A 15,548-nucleotide genomic window follows, 5' to 3' on the forward strand; every position below is an offset into this window, starting at 1 on the left:
CCTGCTAAGAGTCAGTCCAGATAACGGCACGTAGCTAGCTGGTGGGCTCCCCCATGTAGAGAAGATGGGGGGGTGGGTAGGAGAAGGAAGCTGGGGCTGGAGGTCTCCTGGCCTGAGGGCCTCCTTCCTGTTTGTTGGGAAGTGACTGCCTCAGAAAGCTGTTCAGGGGAGAGGAGGGAGGCCATGGTGACTTCCGGGAAGCTGGCCAAGGGCCCGAGGCCACCCTCCCTGTGCCCACATGGGGCCTGCTGGCCCTGGCTTAAAATAGTGCAGTTCCTCTGCTGCCGCAGGGCCTGGCCCAGGCCTCAACAGGCTGCTGGCTGCTACTCATGCGACAACCAGGGCGGAGGGGATTCACGCAACCATCTGACCCTCCCCAGTTCGTAGCCGTGGTGACTCACAGTGTGGGTAGGGAGTTGCAGAGGAAACAAGGGGTCCTGGGTCAGACACCCTGGATGCAAGTGTCAGCTCCAACACTGACCAGCTGTGAGACTTTGGGCTGGTCCGTTTTGTCTCCTTGAGCCTTGGTCTCCACTATGTAAAAGTGCTGGGCTTTTAACCTAAAAGACACGGTATGTAGACTCCTCAGAACCTTGCCGGGCATAGAGTGGACACAAGAATGGGAGTTCCTTTTGCCTCTCCTGCTGGCTGTGCCTCAAACTCCTCACCCTGAGGAGGGGCCTCCTTGGAGCTTTCCTCAGTTCCTACACTTCTCCTCGGACTAGGTATTGAACAGGAAAGGTCTGTGGAGAGGGAGCTTGCCGGGAGGGCAAGGATGGGGCTGTGGTCTCCATGGTGAGACTTGTTGCCAAGGGAACAAGACTCCGAGAGCCCCAGGTCTGACGGTTGGGCACTTTTGCCACAGCATCTCAGAGAGCTGGTTACCACTGTGGACTTAAAACCCTGGTGGGCAGCCAAAGCCAGAGAGGTGGACTGTGGCTCTTCTGGGCTTGTGTTATTGGGGTGTGAGGGGTTGTGGCTCCCCTCATAACAGCTTCCAACCGGGGACGGTGAGTCCTCCTTAACTCCTAAGACAGGCACGTCATCTCCATTTATCTGGCCAGGAAAGTGAGAGGTATCAATCTGGGTCAAGGCCACATACAACTGGTAAGGGGAAGACCTGGAATTAGGCCTCGGATGGTGAGATCCCTGAGGTGCCTGTCACACAAGCTGCCTGAGGGAAATGATCCCTAAGGGAGGGATCCATGTAGCCACATCCAATCTGATCTCAACACCCATCATTTTCTTGGTGGTTTCTGGCTTCAGACTCTGACATAAGCCAGAGCTGTGGCCCTAGAGATGATCTTACTCACCTCAGAGGGTTTGCGTTAGGATAAGGAAGTCAGCACAAATCCTCCGTAACAGGAGGCACTCCGTGCTCGCTTATGCTAATTCCTGAGGTCACATGAGTTACGTAACCTTGGGCAAATTACTTACCCTTTCTGGGCCTCGGTTTTCTTATCTGTAAAATGGGATCTTCACAGCATCAACTTCAGAGGGTGACTTTGAGGAATCAGTAATGTAATGCGTATAAAATGCCGAGTACTGTGCTTTGCCTTGCTCTATGTATGTTTCTTTATTATTCTTCCAGATTATTGCCTGGCACTCAAGGAAACCAAAAGCTCAGCATTAGTTCCATAGCAATTTAGAAATTTAGAGCAATGTTCTACATTTTGTTCCATGGAACACTGTCCCAGGAGAATTTTGACAGGAAGAAAAAAATATTCCATGTTTAAATACTTTTCTGGTAGGCCCTGGGCTAAACAGAAATTAGCTTTCTTCAGGTAAGATTTCTCAGAGCCTTTAATATGCCAACGAAGGTTGGGAATCAGTTAAGAGGAAGGTAGACTGAGTGCAGTATTTCCCAGGTTTTTGGCAGTGGAGCTCCTACTTTTTCCAGGAAGCCACCTTGTTGGGTTGTCTGTGTTCTGAGAAACCATAGATTCAGTGTCTGTAGTACCTTACCTATTTGGGGGATGGCACCACTTTTCAGATTAATTTGGTTAGGTCCATTTACTCACCTCTTACAGAAATTAATCCTTTATTAGTTTCATAGGGTTTTGTTTTGTTAATAGCAAAAAGTTCAACCAAAGGCCATTATTGAGTTTTGTTACAAACTCCAGACATTCATATTCAGCACTGTTGAACTGCTCAGGCAGAGCAGGGAGGAAGCCTGTTGTAACTTTGGTATCAGATAGACCTGGATTCAAAAGCCAACTCTGCCACTTACTCATATGTCATCTTAGGCAAAGAGCTTAATTTCTTTGGGCCTCAATTTGCTTAGGAGTAAAACGGGGCTGAAGCCTACACCTTATAAAGCTGTTCTGGGAATTACAGGAGATCATGCATGTGAAGCCCCCATCACAGTGCCTGGCCCTCACTAGGCACTCAGCGAATGTGTTTCTTCTCTTCCTTGCACCTCTGTGTTTTATCTGTTTCCTATTGTGCAGCAAGGAAAAGTCTATTAATTAGTTCTGCAGGGTTTCCTTCATTCTAAAACCACCTCTTTCAAACCTCAAGGGTTCTCTGGTCCCTTGTGCCAGAGGAGGCTGAGGTGTGGGAAGGCAGCTGGGCTTCCCCTCATTTCACACATGGGGATTTAATAGATTTTGATCAGACTCTCCTCAGCCTCTATGGTTTCAAACTGAGGAACCTTCATCTTTCCTGTCTTCATATAACCCACAACCCCAATTCTGACACTTCTCTGATCATATGAACAGCAGGATTACAGGACAGTTGGGCTCTCAAGTTGGACATCTCTGGGTACAAGTCTTGACACTTCCTGTGTGACTTTGGGCACAATCCCTGACTCCTTAGAGCCTCCACTTTCTCAGCTCTAGAAAACCTCGTCTATTTACTGGGAAGACAGATGTTAATAGGCTGGACCGTGGTGTCATAATAGGCAAGGTACCACCAGCAGACTGCTGCACTGAGATATAGCTGTCTTTCAGAGACTTGGCAGATGGCTTTCCTTCCTAAACTCCTGAATGTGGCATTCAAGGCTCCCAAGGGCTCCTCCAGCCTCAACTCTTGCTAATCCCTTCCATCTGCCACCATTCCTGCCACAGCAATCCCTTGTTATACCCAAATATTGCATGTTTCTGATTCAAAGCTGGGTGGGCCTTCAAAGATGTTGATTTCTCTCACCTCTATCTGGTCTAGCTTCCTTTCTGTCCGGTGCCTTTCTTCAAGACCTGCCTTCAACACTCCTCTGTGAAGCACTTCCTGAGTAGAACAAGCCACTCCCTCCTCTACACCCTTACAACCTCATATATGTCCTTCATTACAACTGGATCCCACTGTACTGCAAAGGTCTGTGTTTGCTTCCCCCACCAGACTTAGTTCCGCTAGTTGTGCCACCTTCTGACTGCATGACTTTGAATGAGTCCCTTCACCTCACTTCAATAAAACAGAAGTAATAATCCTTGGAGCTCAAGGAGGTTCAGGTTTGTGAAAAGTCCCAGCGTAGCGCCTGGCACACAGAGCAGACACCTTACTCAGTACTGGGCCATTGATTCAAGCAGCTCTGAGTTATCCCTCTGCCAGACCCTCACCAACAGGAACTGAGTGGGGAGGGTGTCTGCTACAAGCAGGAGCAACGGGTCTGAAGGCCCCAGCCAGCTCCTCTGGACACCCCACCATCCCTCCCCAGAACCCCAGACAGGCTTCACAGACAGATGCCACGTGCAGAAGGATTCACATTTATTGGTTCAAATACAGTACCTAACATTTGCTAAACATGCATTTCACACTAATTGGTCACATTTCCACAGGTAGTCAATTCACAGAAAAGGGCCCATCCCTTGCCAGCTGGCAGGGTGGGAGGTAGCAGAGGGCCTGGGTAGCCCTTGGCCGGCCCTTTGGGGACAAGGGCTCAGAGACATCCCATTTATGCGATTCCTACACAGGACTGTGGGTGGAAGTGGGCCAACGGTAGGCAGCTGAGGGACACGTTCACTGACGTGTGTGCCACTACAGCACCTGACGGTGGGGTTGTGGGAGGTGGTGCTCCCTGTGCCTTGGATCACAGGAAGGAAATGGTGATCTCTGCAGGGGGGCGGGGGGTGGCTAGTCCATGGCTGGGCAGGTGGCTGGGACTCCCCAGACGCAGCCCAGACATTGCAATGCAGCCACAAGCCCCTATCGCAAGCCTGGGATGGCAACACGGACAAAAACACCAACACCCCAGGGCAGGCAGGGCTTCTTTCCTGACAGAAACATGTAAACAGAGAGGGAGCTGCAGTATTCTTTTCCCACAGGATTCCTCAGGGAGGAATCGATCAGGATGTCATTCAAGAGGTAGTTTTATTTTTTTCTTTTTCATGGAAATTTGAGTCAACAACATTCTTACCTATTATAAGACATTTCAGAGAAAGAAAAAAAAAAAAAAAATGGTCACCAAAGGGCAAAAATGATCCTTTGGCTGGCAGGGCTGGCTCCAGGATTTAGAAGACCAGCCTCCACCAGTAACACAACTTTCTTCTTGGGCTTGGAGCAAACTCTGGCCTACCTCACAGCTTCCCTTTGAGCCTGCAACTGATTCTTGAGCAGGCTGTGCTTCATTTAGGGCTGCAGGCCCAGAGGAGGGAGGCCAGACAGGAGCTGGATTGGGCAGAGGGACCAGGCATTTTTATGAGCTGGTATACTGAGGCAGAGCCACCGTGGCTCATGTTGCAGGACAGCCAGAAGTCTTCAAGTTTCAAGGTAGCCCAGGTCTAGCTGAGAAGGAAGCCCCAGCTTGCTCCCAGACTCCACATGTTCTCTAGGGCTCCTGCTTCTGAGGAAACAGTCCAGGCCTAGCTCTCAAGCCCAAAAAAAGAAGCTGCTGCTTGTGGCAGCCAAGAGAGGGGTTTCTGGGGACCCTGTAATTAAATACACATCCCTGAGCTGTGGCCCTAGAAACCCTTGCCTCGAGGCTAATCAGTTTCCAGCACCTGGTGGAATGATTGCCGTTTCTCATCCTGAGACACAGATAAAACATCATTTCACAGACACTGGACATAGATGCTTCAAGCTGAGGAAAAAGGGAGGAATGATTAACTGCAAAGGCAGAGGGGGGTGTAGGGGATTCTCATGGATCAAGTTGGGGAAAGTAAGAATAGTGTGGGTGTTTTTTTTTGTTTTTTTTTTTTGTTTTTTGTTTTAGTTTTGTTTTTTGTTTTAAAAAATCAATAAAGAAAAGTTTAATAAAAGAGCTGGTCTGAAAGCCTGGATTTCTTAAAATAATTGCAAAATTTTAAAAAGCAACAAGGAAAAAGGCATATAAACCAGGGGCCCAGAGCTCAAGACTTGGAACAACTGCTCAACTTCCTGCCCTACTGAGAGGCCAGGGTCCCCTTACTTCGGCCAACCTTGGACATGGCTTAGGTGCTGCCCAGTGTGTTTGTTCATCTGTCTCCATCTGTCCCATTCCTCAGGAAATCAAGAACAAACAAAGTTAGGAAATGGGGAGAACAAGGTAGCTAACTCAGAGAGCCCAGGGTTTTAAGGACCTGGTAACGTATTGGCCATGGCAGGTACTCACATCCCTGAAATGGGGTGGCAAGTGAGAAGCAAGTCGGTGTGGGGTGGGTGACTGTCAGCAATGCCTTAGAGACCCTGAGATTCCCTTGATGCATCCTCTGGTTCTGGAGAACAGGACAAGGAGGTTCCTGCGTGCTGCCTTCTATCCCTGGAGGCTTGCTCACCTCACTTACGGGGCAGACATGGGGCCGGGTGTCCTCTGAGCCAGGTGGAGTGCTTAGAGACAGGTTCTGGGGAGTTTCTCCAGACTAAGGGCGAGACCACTGAACCTTGTGAAAAATTCCAAAATTCTACAAAGGAGCCAGAGAGCATAAGTTGTAGGTGAAGTTCCAAGATTCCAAACTTTTATCTTGGGTCGAGAAAACACTTAATGGGAAAGGAAAGGAAAAGCCTGTGTGTTTCAATGCAGTGCACACAGCTTTACCACAGCTTTCAGGGTTATAGTTTTATGGTGGAAAAACTCTCACTCAAAGTGAGCGCTGTTGGTAGCAGGGGATCAGAGAGAGGACAGAAGAGAAGGGAATTAGAGACAACATGCACAACTTTTTTCTTCTTCCACTAGCAAAAAGGCTACCTTGTTAACCAAACATTATGGGAAGAAAGGCAAAAAACAAACACACCAAACCTCCCCCTCCAACCTTTCTCTGTGTCCTTCAAACCAAATTCACAAATACATCTAGTGGCTGACCTAATGTCTCCACGCTGCTAGCTACACTCCTACCTTCTCCTCCTAATACCTGAGTTTGCAATGCAACACATTCACTTTACCCTGTTTAAAAAAAGCCCACGTCATAAAAGGACTGGGTGCAGAAGACATTAAAGGCTGTCCACAGGTCAGGCTCCGGCTTGGAACACACGGCCACTTGGCTCAGAAATTCTGCAGGGCTCTTGGCAATGAATGGGCTCTTTGTTCTGTGGAATCTGCTGCAAACATTTGTAAAAATGGATTTGTACAATGGCAACTTGCAGAACCTTTCCCCCACTCCACAAATTAACAACTTGCTCTGTTTAATGCTGCGTTATTGGAGAGACATGCTCTTGCCTTGTCAGAGAGCAATTTCCTTTGATATCCAACACAACCGGTAAAATGCTTAATTTAAGAGAAAAGCAATTTCAAAAAATAATTTGACACATGGAGGTCTAGAGCAAAGAAAGATACTGCACACAGGAGCAGTCTTGGAGAAGGGGACTCTGATATATGTCTCCTCCCCTACCTTGAGGAAAGCAGCTTGGAGTCTGACCTGTAGCCAAAGAATGTGATCTAGTTGGTTAAATAAAAAAATTCAGGGGAACAAAAATATTGTGAACTTAGAAATAAACAGATACACACACAAAACACTTCCCATCAACTAGTGAAAAACATTCTGGTTGGAGCTTTTCCTGAGGAACATGTCTCTTTTCTTTTTCAGAGCAGCTGGAGAAATGGCATTAAGGAATAATAAATGCTCTGAGTTTTAGATCCATCAAGGGACAAAGTCATCATTCTGCCGGTACCCGTAACATTTCACTGGGAAGAAAAGATTACAATCTGACACGGACTACCTGGTATGCACATGATGTGGTGGCTGACCGGGTAAGTTTGCAAGGCCGGGTTGGGAAGAGAGCAAAAGACCTTTGACTAAACAGGAAAAACAAAATGCTGTGGGCCCCTCAAGCCCACCCAGGGAGGCACCCAGTTAAGTGGTCTGTCTGCTGCACTGGCTGTGGGAGGCACCTGGGTAAAGGCAGAGACAACTGCTCTAGTAAGGCAAAGAAAGGAAAAGCACCTGAAAGAACTCTAAGACAGACATGGTATGGCCGCTGGCCAAAGCCAAGAGGGTAAGGAACATTTCCCAGGACTAGGTGGGGCAGGTAGTGAAAGACTAGGAGGTCCAGGCCATATCTGCAGAGGGGGTAGCCGGACCCTGAGGAACATGAGGTAGTTTCAAGCCTCACCCCACCCCCTGCCACTTCCCTTCCAGGTGCTTTGGACTCCAGCCCTCTAGGCCTTGGTCAGCCAGGCCACTGATAGTCTAACAGGCAGCTGGGCCACTCTGATCCTTGGGCTTTCTAAGGAAACCTGGTCTCACTTTGGAGAGATTAGGAGAACTTGGGAGTAGAATGAAGAGGCAAAAATTCCGTTCAGCAGATGGGGGGATGGTCCTTCCCACTGTATGAAAGACTGCAGGTTTGGGATTCAGTCCTGAGGGTGGGACGAGATGGGGTGAGGGGAGGAACAGGGAAAGGAAGATGATTCTTCTGGCAGTCTGGCCTTTGTCTCACTACCCTTTGAAGAAAGCAAGGTGAAAGGAGAATAAATTAGCAGTGGGCACCAGGATTCAGAGCATGACATTTTGTTCAGTTTTTTTCAAAGGGCCAATAGGAAGCCAAATTTATAAGAGAGAGACAGGAGTCTGAGGAAAGTGGACCTTGGTAGATCCAGGTAAAGAAACTAAGTAGCTGTGACCCCTAGGGAGCTGGTAGACAAGTCCCAAGAATTAACTTACAGCCAAGCACTTGTGTGGATGAAAAGTTGACAGTGGCAGAAACTGACAGTGGTGTTCAGACGGTGGGGGCAGGGGGAGCCCACAGCATGGTGTGAGAACAGAAACCCTTCTCCCTGAGGACTTGTATGGAGGGAGGACACCTAACTTAGATTTGGTCACTGTGCCCTTCCCCCTCAACTGTCATGCTTTCCAAAGAAAAGAGATGGCTAAATCCTTATCTCCTGTCCTGTTCCCAACGTCTTCCCCACTTTGCTTGATAAACCTCCCAACACCACTTTGCCCCTTTATGATGTGCTCTTTTACTTTTACCTGGCAATTCGGTAGCTAGAAAAAGGCAGTTCGCTCTCTGACAGACTAATGTAGGAGTCTGCTGAGAACATGTGGAAAAAGTAGGGATGGTCACATCCCTCCCTTCCCACTGAGGTAGTCGTCTTTGTCAACATCATGGAAATACTCATCTCAGCCCCATCCCACCCTCTCCCTCAAAATACAAAAGAACTATCTCTAAACAATGACAACACTATAACATTAAACATCTTCACATTCTGTAAACTGCAAGGAAATGCATCGGCTGCATTTACACAAAAGCATGTGCATCATGTTGAAGGCCATACATTCAACTCTGTCGTGAAATAAATATATAGAAAAATGAGGTTAAAAAAACAGACAAACAAACAAAAACTCTTCTTGCTATGGAGGCGACTGGAAACACTGCTCCACAGCCTCCACCTTGGTCTCTCTGGCTCTTTCTTCTGGAGCCTGTCCTGCCCACCCAAGGCGTTGCAGTTGGCCTGAGGTGGGGCGCTGGGAACAGGTCATTCCTTGCCCACACTGGTCTTGCAGGAATGCAGTACCACCTTAAAGAGGAGAGGCAGCTGCTCCAGGGGTACATTCACCATCTTTCCTGGTAACAAGGTGGGAAAAGAAGAGTTAGCAAGTGGCTGCAGTGGGAAAGTGTAGCTGCCTCCTTCCTCTCAGGCTGGTAAAGGGAGAATGTTGCCTTTTTTTTTTTTTTTTTTTTAAGTTTATTTATTTTGAGACAGACAGAGAGAGAGAGAGCGAGCAAGCAGGGGAGGGGCAGAGAGGGAGGGAGAGAGAATCCCAAGCAGGCTCCTTGCCGTCAACACAGGGCCTGATGCGGGGCTCGAACTCACAAACTGTGAGATCATGACCTGAGCCAAAACCAATAGTCGGATGCTTAACTGACTGAACTACCCAGGCACCCTGAGAGGATGTTTATTGCCCTTTTGAGTGATTGGAGCAAGAAAAGTGCCAGGAGTATCAGACAAACTGTGTTAACATCCTGATACCCGACCCATTCTGGTGCCCTAGAGAGTCTAGTAATGGTGCAAGCTATAATCATTGCTACCATTTACTTGCTCTGCACTAGGTGTTTAAATGCCTTATCTAATGCTCACAATATTTCCATGTGACAGCTGGAACTTTTTATCCCTATTCTATAGATGAAGAATCTGAAACTGAAAGGTATTCCTAGATGTTCTCTTAGAGCTAAAATACCATGAGAAACATATTCTGGTTTTTTTTTTTTCCTGTCAGATTCTCTAACTAGCATTCCAAAAAGCACTGTTCTTTCGAATAGTATAATGGGTGAGTAAAAGTACTGGAAAGAAAAGGAGGGGGGTAATCACAGGGGCAAGTAAATTTGAGAAATTCAGGGTTCATAAAGGTATACAGGTTTCTTTATTAGAGGACTTCACAGAGCATTCAGTGTGCTAACATACTTTGTAGATATCTGAGGCCGTCGTTCTTCTCCCTGACCGTATCTTAGAGTCATGCCCAGGTCCCATGCCATATCAATTAAATCAGGATTTCTGGGGTACAATCCAAGCACAGATATTTTTTAAAAGCTTCGCAGGTGATTCAAAATGCTGCCAGAGTTGAGAATCCAGATCAGTATTAATTACTGCCCTCTCTTTATTTCAGAGAGCATCTGATTAATATCTTGTTCAGTAAGACAAAGATTTGGAAATGCTGAGATATAAACTACCAAAGCACCCCTAAAATTCCAAAATTTTAGGTCCATTTCAGATCTGCTAGACCATCTAGGTCCAAAAAGTAGAAACAAAAATTCCTTTATCAGATTGAAAAATTTTTCCTTCAAAATTGCACTGCTGAATCTGACAGGAACAATCTTAGTCTAGAGGTCACATTTCTGTGTTTTCCCTCAGTGTATACTGGCTACTCTACACAAGAATCTTTACCAAATGAAGTAAAGCAACAATAACAACAAGAATTCCTTTGCAAAGGTATAATTTTTGAGAATTATTTTAAAGGTATCACTTTAAATGAATGATCCCAGAAAATCTGTAAGAAATTTTCCAAAATGAAGTTAATTAAAAAAATTGAGATATAATTAATTCAAATACCATAAAATCCACCCTTTTAAAGTATATAACTCAGGAATTGAAGTTAATTTGGGAAACCCTGAACCTGTTTCACCATCCACTGAATGACCATAATATCACCAATCACTAGCCTTGCAGTTTGTTCTGAGATTAAGTAACAAAAGGCCACAAAGCACCCTGCACATCATAGGCACAAAGGAAATGTCAGACTCTCTTTCCCTACAAAGAAAACACAAAATTCTCATTATAATGTAACTTTTCTGAGGGCAATGGTAGAAGCTCTTTTATGCAGTTGGTGATGGGCCTGGAATAAGCATTTTGAAAACACTGCCTGTCTCATTCCCTTCACAAGCCAAGGAAGGTTTGGAAGCCCAGCACTAAGAATGTTACCTGCAATATAGCGAATCTCAGGTAAGCACATCATGAGGTCAGGAAAGCGGTTCGGCTGATGTGTGTATTTATATTCAGTGAAATCCTGGCAAATGTACCAATATCGCTTGTTCAGTTGTTCCAGCTGTGAGGCACTGGTCAGACCCCTGATATCTGTTAAAAAAACACACACACACACACACACACACAGGAAATGAAGGGGTTTTCTATTGGGGAAAGAACACCAGCTCCTTCAATATGTGCATCTTTCAATTAAAAGTTATTAAACATTGTCACAACAGGAGACCTTTTCTCTTTCTGACATGGAGGAACAAAACTCTGGACAAGGGAAGAGAAATCAGATAAAGGCAAAAAATTATAAAGGACAATCACTAGACTGAAACACTTGAGTGCTAGGCTCTATCTTCCTCAACTCCTACATAGCTCCCAGCACAGTGCTTGACACAAAACAGGCACCAGTGGATGTTCAACAACTGGCTGAATAATCTACCTTTCACAATGTATCTTTCAGAGTATCTTTAAACTGGCCCTTTGCTGGAGGCGGATCAGAAAGCTTGCGGAGCCTACACGTTTATGCTAGGCATATACTCACACATGGTCTCCTATGTGCTTCTGCTCACACTATTCTACCTGGGCTGTCACTGCAGCTTTTTCTATATAGATTTCTCTCTTTATATAAAAATGTATATGTGTATATATAATATATATGGACATGTATGTACACACACACACACACACACACACACTATCCCTTTTATCTATAGAATATATAGTTTACACACACACACACACACACACACACACATTTATATATACATAAATAAGAGAACATAAATATTCTCTCTCTATATATCTTACCCAGCCTTTGAGGCCCCACTCAGATTTCTCCTCCAAGAAGTTGCTGCTGATCTCCCTCCCATCTGAGGCTCAAGTAATGTGTCAAGTGCCATTTTAAAGTGTGTATTTCTTGAGGCCAGAGACCTGGGATCTATTTTTATTTAATGTCTTTAATGCTCAACACAGTGCCTGGTCTAGGGAAGGCACACAGAACAGCAGATAAATGAGTGGAGAAGACAAATGAATGAATAGTGGAGAAGCAGCAGGAGGAGCAGGCAAAGAGGAGGGTATTGGAAGTCTCGACTAGGAAACTGAACACAGGAAGAGAGCACTTTCAATGTTACAAGGCAGCAAACGCGCCCCGTTGCACTGTGAGAGTACAGCACTCATACACTACTTTGGAAAAAAGAGAATACAAATTCTCCTCCACACTCTGGTCACTAGCAGCTACCAAGCGCCACTTTGCAGGTAATCCCCCACATAAACATTCGGCCCTCCTCTAAACAAAAGCCATGCTTGATACGCATCGTGTGAGTTCTTGTGCACCACCATTCTGCCCCGAAGGGGCCGTCAGAAGCACTGCCAGACTGTCACAGAGGTCTTATCTCCAATAGTTTCATCAGTCACCCTGCTCTTCTTCAGTTGCTGGTAAACTTGGTACAGATTTTAAATGACGCATGTACTGTCCTTGGTGTCTGTGTTTAAATGCATTAAAACTGACTAAACAAAGCGAATCCTTTTCCTTCCTCTATGAGTTATAGAGACTGTGGCATTTAGGTTTGAAGAAAAAATCCAAAGCATGCTCTGCACTATAGAGGGGCAGGATGAGGGGAGCACAGGCCTTTATCTAAGATTGGTACCCACATGGTGTGGCAGATTCTGTGTGACAGTCCTGAGGGTAAAGGGGTGGGAGGTGGTGTGTGAAACGAGGGCAAATGCTCTCTGGCCAACAACAACAACAAAGTCCCCTTTCCTCATCCCCAGCTACTTACCTTGATTTAAGAAGTTAATTGCTTTCATGCAAGCGTACTCTTCATTGCTGACCTTTAGCTGATGGAACTTGTGATATAGGTAGATGAGCCTCTCGATCACCTCCATCCCTTCATCACTAAATCTGGGAAACAGACAGTGGAGGTCAAGGAAGGGAAGCCAGAGGTCTCCTATAGCTCCTTAAGGAATCGAGGATTGAAAAGAGCCCGAACTTGGGGGAAATGGAATCCAGAACCATTTGTGAAGGACAGGTAGCTCCATGGTTTGTCTAGCAGCCAAGAGAGCTCATATAAGCTGAGGTTCCCAAGGTCAGGTGGGGTCAATCAAATCTCAGTTCAAATCCAGCTCCAACATATAAAAGCTATAAGACTTTGGGAAAATCATTTGACCCCTCTAACCTTTGAGGTCCTCTTTTGTAAAATAGTAACACTGGTCTGCTTAGGGTAACAAGGGCCAAAGGCAGTCTGTGAAACGTAAATGTGGAGAAATATGACATTATTAAGGTACTACTATTGTTGAAATGCAGCCTGCAGTGTCAATGGCAGCTGCCATGGTGACTCTATGTGAACTTCTGCCACGATGAAGAAAAGGCTGACGGTTATATTTTTTAGGTTCACTGTTTCTAGCAGGGCTGAGGTTACACACAGTGAAAAAAAATGTTTGGCATCCCTGACTTCAGCTAGGGAGGGACAGAAACATTAACTGAGCCTCCATGTCATACCAGTGTCTGTGCTGGGCACTTTATTTTTTTATTTTATTTTATTATTTTTTTATTTTAATTTTTTTTTTCAACGTTTATTTATTTTTGGGACAGAGAGAGAGCATGAACGGGGGAGGGGCAGAGAGAGAGGGAGACACAGAATCGGAAACAGGCTCCAGGCTCTGAGCCATCAGCCCAGAGCCTGACGCGGGGCTCGAACTCACGGACCGCGAGATCGTGACCTGGCTGAAGTCGGACGCTTAACCGACTGCGCCACCCAGGCGCCCCTGTGCTGGGCACTTAAAAAAAAATACATTTATTTATTTTTGAGAGACAGCATGTGAGTGGGGGAGGGGCAGAGAGAGGGGGAGACAGAGGATCTGAAGCAGGCTCTGTGCTGACAGCAGAGAGCCTGATGCGAGGCTCAAACCCACAAACCGAAGTTGGATGCTCAACCATCTGAGCCACCCAGGTGTCCCTGTGCTGGGCACTTTATGTGTACTTTCTCATTTAATCTTCTCAGCCCTATGGGCTAGGTGAGACTATCATTACCACTGTACGGACGAGAAACTGAAGTTCAAAGAATGGAGGAGACTGGTCCACAAGCATACAGTTGGTGACAGAGCTAGAACCTGGAACCTGGGCTAACTTCCCAAGGCCTTGGTTTTCCAACATCTACATAGCAGGTAAGACTCAATGCGGACCATGATCCTTTCTTTGGATCAGGAGAAAGCTCCTTGGGGGAAGACCAAGTTTTAGAAAAAGGAAGCCAAGGTTAGAGGACTAATCCTCTGGGTCCTAGCGGGGAATACCTCATACCAGAGGTGGGGACACCACCAAACCAAGAAGGCAAAAAGGCTTAATGGGGAAGCAAGTGTTTATAAAAGCTGGGGTCGGGGTCACGCTCAGCCTCTGCCCTTCCAGGAGTGGACTAAAGAGAGTTCCAGACAGGCCTTAGATGCAGCTCAGTCATGGAGAGAAGATGCTCAGCCCTGGGACTGCTCCCTGGTGGCATGTTCAGATCTGAGTACTGCAGCCCTCTGCCAGGCAAGAAGGCGCTGTCTGCCCCCCTCAACACCTGGGGATGTACTACTGCTGTCTGGGCTCTACTACCTTCTGCGTTGACTCTGAAGGCCTTGCAAGGGCTTGGCCTCCTGGGCAAGCAGCACATTTTTTCTTCCCTGGGGAAAGCCTGGCCCTGGTTGGAGCCAGAGGCATCTGCCCTTCTCAAGCACTAGGGGTAGCTACAGCAGCAGCTACCTGCAATCTAGAGCCCTGACACTTTTGCCTCAAAGTCTGGCTCCCCCTCAGTCTGAGCTGGGGTTTCGTTTCTTCCATCAGCTGATCTCAACAATGACGGCCGACTCCATTTCTCTCTGTGCCTGGCCCAACAGTTTTTATAACTTTATTAATACTTTCCCAAACTGGCTGATAGACAAATTTATACTGAACAGCTCCTATACTAACCTTATCTACCATTCTACCCTTTGTTGAGCATTTGCTACTTGCCAGGTACTTTGTTAAATATTCGACACACATTATTTCATTGGATACTCCCAATAAATCCACCAAATTGGTATTATAATTCTCTGTTCACATGTGAAAACAAAGCTCAGAGAGGTTATTTACTGTGCCCCTAGTGCATTCTTATATTTTACCCCCCTGACAACCATGAGATATCACCTCCACGTTAGGGATAAGGAAGCAAAAGAAGAGCATCTTGCCTTCCACAAAAGTTACATGGTAGATAAGTGGTGGTGGGTGGGGCCAAAGTTTAAACCTAAATTTTCTGATTCCAAGCCTGTTGCTTTCTCAGCACTCCATTGTCCACTCCCTGACTGTCAGGTTCCCACAGCAACTAAGCCCAGGGCTCAACTCAGCTACGTGCGGGGTATGCTGCAGTGCCTCGATGCTGCTGAGACATGCAGGAGGCAGTGGGCCTGAGAGTGAAGATCACATCACTGCCTCATCACAGTACTCTGCTGGCTACTTCTGTTCTTGAGAGGAAAAAGGTCTTTCCTGCAAATTCCCTCTAGGATCTGCCTGGAGGGGTGGTGTGGGGATGAAAAGCAGTAGGTCAAAAAGGAGGACACAAGCAGAGCGGCAATGTCTGTGGCGGAGCAGTGTAGCAAACAAAGATAACGTTCTCTCCCTTAATCAGCAACCGCTTGCCCCAAGTGCTCCCTCTGGCACTGCAGAACCTGCAGGTGTGTGGTTATCAGCCGGACCCCCAGCCTGCGGTGGTGAACTTACTGC

General features: G+C 46.5%; 1 protein-coding gene and 1 long non-coding RNA gene across 5 annotated transcripts in view; both read right to left on the reverse strand.

Annotated features, from left to right (window-relative positions):
• LOC123593406 lies at positions 1-2,613 on the reverse strand. The gene is made up of 2 exons (XR_006710304.1): positions 1,438-2,613; positions 1-560 (listed from the first exon to the last, which is right to left on the reverse strand). It is a non-coding gene; the product is annotated as an uncharacterized LOC123593406 (long non-coding RNA).
• A 1,067-nt stretch (positions 2,614-3,680) lies between these two features.
• NR6A1 (nuclear receptor subfamily 6 group A member 1) overlaps positions 3,681-15,548 on the reverse strand; it is a 232,347-nt gene continuing 220,479 nt past the window's right edge. For all 4 annotated transcript variants that reach the window (XM_045469159.1, XM_045469161.1, XM_045469158.1 and 1 more), the window contains 3 exons: positions 12,595-12,716; positions 10,766-10,918; positions 3,681-8,913 (listed from right to left, as the gene is read on the reverse strand). In XM_045469159.1, coding sequence (XP_045325115.1) covers positions 8,825-8,913; positions 10,766-10,918; positions 12,595-12,716 — 364 coding nt within the window. In that variant the 3' untranslated portion in view covers positions 3,681-8,824. The remainder of the gene's footprint in view (positions 8,914-10,765; positions 10,919-12,594; positions 12,717-15,548) is intronic.

The sequence above is a fragment of the Leopardus geoffroyi genome, chromosome D4, assembly GCF_018350155.1.
Source record: "Leopardus geoffroyi isolate Oge1 chromosome D4, O.geoffroyi_Oge1_pat1.0, whole genome shotgun sequence".
Taxonomy (NCBI): domain Eukaryota; kingdom Metazoa; phylum Chordata; class Mammalia; order Carnivora; family Felidae; genus Leopardus; species Leopardus geoffroyi.